The sequence below is a fragment of the Fundulus heteroclitus genome, chromosome 16 (assembly GCF_011125445.2).
Source record: "Fundulus heteroclitus isolate FHET01 chromosome 16, MU-UCD_Fhet_4.1, whole genome shotgun sequence".
NCBI classification, from domain to species: Eukaryota; Metazoa; Chordata; class Actinopteri; order Cyprinodontiformes; family Fundulidae; genus Fundulus; species Fundulus heteroclitus.
The window spans coordinates 27,045,929-27,054,101 of record NC_046376.1 but is presented as its reverse complement, the minus strand read 5'-3'; the positions used below and the strand labels follow the sequence as shown (position 1 = coordinate 27,054,101).

The 8,173-nt window shown below is 47.6% G+C and overlaps 1 protein-coding gene across 4 annotated transcripts; it reads left to right on the top strand.

The window, feature by feature from the left end:
• Window positions 1-546: 546 nt before the first annotated feature.
• mief1 (mitochondrial elongation factor 1) lies at window positions 547-7,339 on the top strand. Of its 4 annotated transcripts, none has more exons than XM_036148319.1 (7): window positions 547-654; window positions 3,326-3,632; window positions 3,793-3,946; window positions 4,056-4,236; window positions 4,351-4,386; window positions 5,246-5,517; window positions 5,604-7,339. In XM_036148319.1, exons 3-7 carry the CDS (start codon window positions 3,800-3,802, stop codon window positions 6,432-6,434), a joined length of 1,467 nt encoding a protein of 488 aa, XP_036004212.1. In that variant the 5' UTR covers window positions 547-654; window positions 3,326-3,632; window positions 3,793-3,799; the 3' UTR covers window positions 6,435-7,339. The 4 variants fall into 4 exon arrangements, with proteins under 4 accessions (XP_036004212.1, XP_012728560.2, XP_036004213.1 ...); XM_036148320.1 differs by lacking the exon at window positions 547-654 and adding an exon at window positions 671-790; XM_036148321.1 differs by lacking the exon at window positions 547-654 and adding an exon at window positions 686-763.
• The last annotated feature ends 834 nt before the right edge of the window (window positions 7,340-8,173 follow it).

The following is an 8,173-nucleotide window of genomic DNA, read 5'->3' as shown; positions in this document are numbered from 1 at the left end:
GAAAGTACAGATACTTGTGTGAAAATGTAATGAGTAGAAGTCAGAAGTAGGAAGAAAAATAAGTAATGGAGTAAAGTATAGATACCTAAAAAGTGTACTTAAGTACAGTAACGAAGTATTTGTACTTTGTTACATGACACCTCTGAAGCCTATGCACCTCACCTTTCACATTTTTATTTCTAAAGATAAATATGTGTCACCGTCCTTTCACTTCGCAATGTTGCTACTTTGTTTTGGTCTATTACATAAAACCCTGATAAAATAGATTAAAGTCTGTGGTTGTAACAAAACGTTGAAAATGTATAGGGGCAACAATAATAGTGTAGTATTATTTATAATTGTTATAAAGTGGATAATAAGGAAATAGCACTTATGAAAAAACAACAGCCGACATAAGACTGAGGTAAATATGCGAGTATCTATATACAAATTTTAAAACACGTTCAAACTAACAAAAAACGTCCAACCATCAAAAAAAAAAAAAAAAAAAAAAAAAAAAAAAAAAAAAAAAAAAAAAAGTCGCGCACATGTAAACCGGATGTAGTATTTCTGTCACAGACGTGTTTCCTGTTGTCACCGCCGTATGTGACCCCCGGCTACGGGAGCGACCTGCCTCCTGCTGAGGACAGCTTTCTGACTCCTACTTTCTGACACGTAGGTGGACTTGTGTTTTTTACCGGCCTGCTTTAGACGCCGCTGCCGCCGCGCGTCCTTCCGCTCCGTTTCCCAGCGCCGCCTCGGTTTAAACCGGGCTTAAACTAAGGTCAGCGCCACACGCCTGCTTGCCGCGGTAAGCTAATAAGCTAGTGGGGAGGTGTGTGACTTTCTGGCGGACCAGCCATTTTCTGCCCTCCCAACGCCACCGGGGGATTTTCTCGGCGAATATTAACATTTCTTCCCCCCCCTGGTGCCAAAACATGGTGAGGGTGGGTGGACGGAGGGCCAAACTGGGCTGTGATGAAATGGTTCCCAGTGGTCTGAGGGGGCAGGCGTGTTTTGCAACTAGTTGAAGATTTACAAACGTGAAGGAGGAGCATGTCTAGGGTGAAAAGAGAGCTTCATAACTTTTGATTACATTTGTTTTTATAAAGGCGTTCCTGATGGCCACCTTTCATCCAGACAGGCTGATTCGGTTACCTTTCATTCATACATTGGTTCACTATGGCCACTTATCTCTGGGTTTTATGAGCCCTGTAGCAGAATATAGGGCTATTCTATTAGTGTTTAGTAAACATGTTAATATTTTTATTAGTGAATATATTCCTAATGGAGCTGTTGGCATGAAATTCACAGCAGCTGGTGATAACAATCCAAGTTAATCACACACAATTACATATCCCATCAAAAGGATACGTGTGACAAAGTTTAACGGCACAAGGATCATATATTCAGCACATTTAATAGCGTTCAGTAGATGTTGCTTGTTTTGTTGATGACAGGTTGTCTCCTTTTGGGAGAAACTAGTCAAACTCATGGCTCTGGTGGGATTTCTGACTCACTCGTACACACAAACTGTTTTCAGAAGTTGCAGGTTCTGGCTTTTGTCTTCTTTGCCCTCTGGTCTTCAGCTATAAGTAGATTTCTTTCTTTTCTTTTTTTAAAATTGGATTAAAGTCAGACGACTGAGGGGGTCATTCCAACAGGTTTATGTTGCTGTGCTCAGGGTCGGCGCCTAGTTGAAAGGTTGTTTCGTCTCTCGGTTCTCTTCAGTTACAGGAAGTCTGCCAGTAAAACCATGGAAAACCATGCAAGTCCCACTGGGGCTCCATAAATGACAGAGTCATGTGAGGGCGATAATAATTGTAATTATAGATGTCAGTGTTGATATCTGGCTTTCATGTCGACTCCTCTCTTTCTCTCGTCTATGGTTCCTAAAGTCTGTGACCTTTACGATTTTGGGCCCCGTCACGTGTGTCCTGTGTGACCGTCTGCTGCCGTCAGACTCCGATTGATTATGGAACACACTGATGTTGCAAACATATATTAACAATCTATCGTGCGGCCCTATTTCCGTCCTCCAACCTTCTCCGTCGGTAAGGTTGTTTTTCGGGGGACACGCCGCTCCGTTACCTCTCCAAACATTCTGTGTGCAACGACATCCAGAGGGTTCAGTTTTAGACTCATCAGACCAGACTCCACATCGGTCTCCAAGCTTTCCCAGCCTCGACTCGCCCGAATGTTCCACAGGAAACTTTAAACTACAAGTTTAAAGAATAAGAACTCATTTGGTCCGCTTTGCATTAAAGCAATAAACAGCATCAAGCAGTAAATTGTGAAATTGTGGAATAGGCAATGGTATTCAACATTTAAACTAAACTGACATGCTTTTTTTTATGAATTCATTATCTCTTATAACAATTTTTTTAAAGAAGGGTTTTTATACATTATTTTTATTTTTTATTGTGAATGTAACGTAACATGCCTCTTTATGTATCTATTTATTGTCTTATAGTGGAATTTGTATAGTAGTGGTTAATGTGTGAATGCAGTGTGACGCATAGTTTGTACTATGTAGCAGCCAGAGTCTTAACCCAAATCAAATTTCCTTTGGGATAATAAAATTAACCTAATCTAATCTAAACGAGCTTCAGCCTGTTTTCTTTCAGCAGTGGAGTCTTGCGCAGCGGATCTGCGCCGGGGCCGTTACGGTTTGAGTGCATTTCAGTGGTTTTCATAGAAAAACTGCAGCTGCTATATTCACATATTTCTATTGTTCTTTCCGAGTATCCCAGATTGATTTTAGGACAACTTTTCTGATTATTATTTTCTGTGAAATGTTTGCGAGAAGCTCCTGGTCGTCTCTGGTTTATGGTGAAACGATGTTCATCCCCTGCAGAACAAAGATCTCAGCAGCACTTCCTGGAGTTTTCAGGAGTTTCCGTCTGTAACCCGCGCCGTCAGTGAGTTGTTGTTATGGGGTTTTTTTCAACGAAAAGGGTTGGGACAGACCTGAGAGAAGCATTGTTTTACCCACAATGCCGTTCCTCTTGTGTGATGCCTCGGTAATGAGACACCGTTTTATAGGTCATCAGTGGGGACTGAACTAGTTTATGTGCGTTTCGCGCTGGTAGGGAGCAGGAAAGCTTTCTAAAGATCTTGTCATTCCTCTTTGTGACGTAAAACTCAATCTATGACTAAACTGTTTCGATTGGTTTGTCTATGCAGATTACTTGGATTGTTACTTATTTGACAGACGCTGCTCAGGTCCTCCCTGATGAGTCTCTGGGTCATCCGGCCCCGACGGCTCCATGACGCTGGATGGCCGTCGTCGTAATGACGGGGTAGCTTCGCGTCACCGTCTGACCTCCACTGTCCTTTCACCCAGCGTCTAGGGTCGTCGCCCTATCCATGTGGGATCCCTGATGGGCAGCTGGTCTCGCGGTGCCGTGCTGGAGCTGTACAGGGCGCTGCTCCGCGCTGGGCGTCACCTTCAGTACACCGACCGGAACTACTACCGCCGGGCCGTGGCTCGCGAGTTTCGGCGCTGCCAGGACCTGACTGTGCCTGAAGACAAGGAGGAAGCGCTGAGGAGGGGCCAGTTCTTTCTCAGCAGCAGGCTGGGCGGGCTTATGTAGGCTCGGGGAACACCTGGAGGCGGGTCAAGAGGGGTCGTCGTGAGCTGCATCTCTCAGGTGGGGTTGTGTTTTTTCCTTGTGTGTGTGTGTGTGTGTGTGTGTGTGTGTGTGTGTGTGTGTGTGTGTGTGTTAGATTCTGACTGTCCAACCGTGTTGGTTGATGTAAAATCTTGACAACAGAACAATAAAGTCCTCCACGGGGTCTGTCTGTTTTCAGTGGCAGGATGGCCGGGGTGAACGGAGACCGTAAAGGGAAAAAAGATGACAACGGCATCGGAACCGCTATCGACTTCATGCTTTCCAATGCCAAGCTGGTGCTGGGGGTGGGCGGGGCGGCCATGCTCGGCATCGCAACACTAGCCGTCAAACGAGTAAGTGGGATGACCCCGGACCGTCGTTGATCTCTTTCGCCCACACATGAGGGGAAACCTTCCCTCTCCTGAAGCCTTTCCCACGTAGCGCGCTCTCCCGTCTGTGCAGATGTACGACCGGACCATAAGTGCCCCCACCAGCCCCACCAAGATGCAGCAGACAGGAAAGAGGAGCTGGGAGGAGCCCGCCTGGGTGGGCTCGTCACCGCGGACCCTCAACCACGACATGAAGTCCACGGTTAGCAGGTCCCTCCAGTCTCTGCCCACGTCCTCACGTTCTTTTGAACCAGGTGAGGCAGATTTACGCCGGCAGCATTCCTGCCCATTGTTAGATGTTTGCTTTTTCTGGGCTTTGTTAAAACGTTCAGCCACGTGTGTCTTTGTTTTTCTTTATCTGTTGACAGACAGCTTTCTCGGAGGATTGTTACTCTTTCTTTTCAGTGGGTTTGGATCTTCCTGCTCTCCCTGTAGCAGTAATGTCCAGATCCTTTTAGCTTTATGGAAACAAGATCCCCCGTAGAGTAGCTCAGCTTCTGATTTATTACTCTTAGATCTAGCATTGCTCTTGATGACAAGACATAGTGCTTTGCAAAATTATTCCTACCCTTTGAACCTTTTTTTGCATTATGTTGCTTTACAGCCAGCCAGCATTGTGGAGTTTATGTAGTTGGCAAACATAAAGGAGCACATGAGCTTCTTACTGAAAAGCATGACACCTCCACCACCGTGTTTTATTGTGGAGTGCAGCGATAGGTCTGCAGTGTCCCCTACCTGACTTATGGCCCACTGTCGACAGGACAGCTTAGGGCTTTGTGTCAACAGCAGCTTCCGCCCTGCTACTTAAAGCAAAAGTCGGATTTGCGGACTAATAGTTGTCCTGTCAACGGATCCCCCCCACCTGAGCCGTGAGTCTCTGCAACTCCTCCAGAGTTAAAGCTTGGCTGCTTTTATGAATGATGCTCTGCCTGTCAGTGGAGTCGGACGGCCGCTCCTTCCCTCTGCTATTGGTTTGAATAGTTGTGTTCGTACTCCAGTGAACTAAGGTGGGCTCCAATCACTAATTGAGTGGATTTTATTTAGAGGTGTCAGTGAATTTTAACCTTTTCAGATGATGATTGGTTAAACTATGTTGACATTTGTGAATGCAAATTAAAATAATGTGAAAAGGTTCAAGGCGTTTGACTAGTTTTGCAAGGCCCCGTGTTTAAAAAGATATTTCCTCCTCCTCCTCCTCTAGTCAAGGTTGGCTCTTAAAATTCGGCAACACTTCTAACAGCAGTCTCTCCCTCGTCTCCCCAGACTGCCTGCGGAGGGCTGTGGGTCGCTCCGCGCTGGGAGGAAGCGGCGCCGCCCAGTCCAGCCTGACGCGGGCCCGGATGCGTCTCTCCCTGCAGGAAAGCCTGTGGGACTTCTACCAAACCCGGGTCAACATCCCCGCCGAGGAGCAGGCCACGGCCAGGCGGGCGGCGCTGGACATCTGCGCAGAGCTCCGAGTCTTTCTCCACGCCAAGCTGCCCGACATGCCGCTCAGAGAGATGTACCTCAGCGGCAGTCTCTACGACGACCTCCAGGTGAGCTCCTCCACACGCTGCTGGCCTTTTATCGGTTGATCAGAGACCTGCGATACAAATCGACTTCCTCCCGTTCCGCTTTCTAGGTGGTGACGGCGGACCACGCCCAGCTGATGGTACCTCTCATCTTGGAAAAGAATCTGTGGTCGTCCATTCCCGGGGAGGACACCATCATGAACGTCCCGGGTTTCTGGCTCGTCCGCAGGGAGAACCTGGAGTACTTCCCGCGGGGCAACAGCTACTGGGACCGCTGCATGGTCGGCGGTTACCTCTCCCCCAAATCGGTCCTGGAGGTCTTCGACAAGCTCGTCGCCGGCTCCATCAACTGGCCCGCTATAGGGAGCGTGCTGGACTACGTCATCCGCCCCGTGGTCCCCTCCGAGACGCTGACCCTGGAGGTCCAGTACGAGACGGACCGGAGGCTGTACGTGGACTTCCTGCCTCTGCTGGTGATGGAGGACGGGACCTCGCTGATTGCCAAACCGCACCGGCTGGCCGCCGAGCGCAACGAGAACCTGTGGCGGCAGAGCTTCCGCGTGGCGGAGACGGCGCGGCTCAGGGCGCTGGATCAGGAGGACGGGGGCTGCCGGTGCGCCTGCCTGAAGGTGGCCAAGGCGGCGTGCAAGCTCAACCCCGCCCTGCACCGCCTCAACTCCAGCCAGCTCACCAACACCATCCTGCTGCTGAGCGAGAAGGTGGGCGACTGGACGCGCGACGCGCTGGCCGACCGCTTCCTCCAGCTGCTGCGAGCGCTGGTGGGCCACCTAGAGGCCGGGAGGCTGCCGTGCGCCCTCAGCCCTAAGGTTAACTTATTATGCGAGCTCACCGAACAGGAAGTGGACGAGCTGGGGTACACGCTCTACTGCGCCCTGTCGGATCCAGAGGGGCTGCTGAGAACTGCAGTGGAGCAGCCGTAGAGGAGCAACAAACCACACGCCCACCTCGGTTGGTGTTCTTCAGTCGTGTTGAGGCTCCAGGAGGAAAAAACCTGCATGGTATCATCACCTCGTTTTGTTCTTATTACCTCTGGAAACATCAGTGAGTAATCGCGTTCTAGCCGCATCTCATTCAGCTCAGTGGAGCGACTCTCCTTCAAGCCATTGTATTAATGAAGTTTAGAGCGCTGTGCTCCATGTCAGATGGGTGAAACTCTGAGGGCTTCACCATTAAGCAGAACGCGCGAAAACAGCTTTATTTGGGCTCCTCTTGCCTCCAGATATAGATGTATTTAATTCAGTTCAGAGTTACTATGCCGACTGTGCTCAGCGTGTTTGATCTAGTTTTGATGAACCGAATGTAATGTGAAATTGTGTGTATGCCAATTCAAAGTGTAATAAAATCCCAATCAGCCGGAAGGACTCGGCATTCTTAACTTAAAAAAAAAGTCTCTTTGTGGTTTTTCAGACCGGTTTAGCAATAATGAGTCCAAAAAAAAAAAAAAAAAAAGTACTTTATGTCAGAATCAAAGCCCTGCATGTGTAAATTTCATTAATACAGTGGCTGGTGTCTGCTTCACACATTTCGTAGGTCAGGCCCTTGCAGAAGTATTCACACCCCATGAAGGTTTCCCCCGTTTTGTCGCCTTACAAAGGTAAACTTCAGTGTATGTTGGCGGCGTTGGTTTAAAAACCAACACAAAGTAGCTGACCGTCTGAAAAGTGTGGCATGCTTTCGAGCTCAGCCCCATTTACTCTGAAACCTCTAAATAAAATACAGGCTCACTGATTTCCTTCAGGACTAATAGTAAAAATAAGCTCCTCCTCTTTGTAATTGAATCTGTTGAGTCTTTACTAATTAAATGACTTCTGTGGACAATTGGAAATCAGTTTGGTTAATGTGTTAAAAACAATTTTTAAACTCCATGCATAGCTCTGTTCCCTCTGATGGTTGCTCAGCTTTGTTGTCGTCCATCACACACCGACGATGAAATGTGGGAAAGTGTGAGCGATACGAGTGGACACTTCTGTGAAATCGATCTGTTGACGTTCTGCTGGGAGGTGACGTGGCGACCATATAAGGCTAGCAGGAAACGCTCGGTTTGTAGCTGGTTGAGCCGCGAGGAGGAACTGTGTCCGTGTGATGGTTAAATGCAAAGCTGCTCTTTGCTTGTTGCCATAAAAAAGTCATCGCTTGGGATGTGCAGGTCCGATGAAGCAGTCAAATTGTTTAGATAATATTTTAACAGTTTTTTTTGTTGTTTCTGGTTCTTACAGACGTAGAACCTAGTTGGGTCAGGGATGCGTTGAGAGTGCTCTAGGCTTCTGGGTTTGTGCTCTAATAGTTTATTTAGTTTAAAGGATGCATTCCCCAGTGGGGGCTGCAATCTTTGTAGCACATTCTTTTGTTTGTTAGTCTTTTTAAAACCAGAGCACATTTAAAGTATTGCAATCGCTCGACTGCGGAAGGTCCTCCAGCTTCAGCTTTAGGGAAAGCTGTTCAGTTTTCAAAGAGGATTTGTCGTCTTTAAATATGACAGCAAAGACTGAGTGAGAACACCAAACCTTCTCTCCTTATTCTCCCCCGGCAAACCCAACAATAACCTTGATGGTAAACCATAAAAACACTTCAGAGCAAAGATATATATATCTTATATATATATATATATATAGAAACAGGTAGACATTAAAGGCGACATAAAATGGCAACGCTAACGGGA

What these genes read in the sequence shown, in the direction of transcription:
- mief1 (XM_036148319.1), top strand. Translation starts at nt 3,800, where the DNA reads ATGGCCGGGGTGAACGGAGACCGTAAAGGGAAAAAAGATGACAACGGC. An exon ending in ATTGTTACTCTTTCTTTTCA is followed by an intron (nt 4,387 to 5,245) that starts GTGGGTTTGGAT and finishes TCGTCTCCCCAG; the next exon opens with ACTGCCTGCGGAGGGCTGTG. An exon ending in GTCTCTACGACGACCTCCAG is followed by an intron (nt 5,518 to 5,603) that starts GTGAGCTCCTCC and finishes TCCGCTTTCTAG; the next exon opens with GTGGTGACGGCGGACCACGC.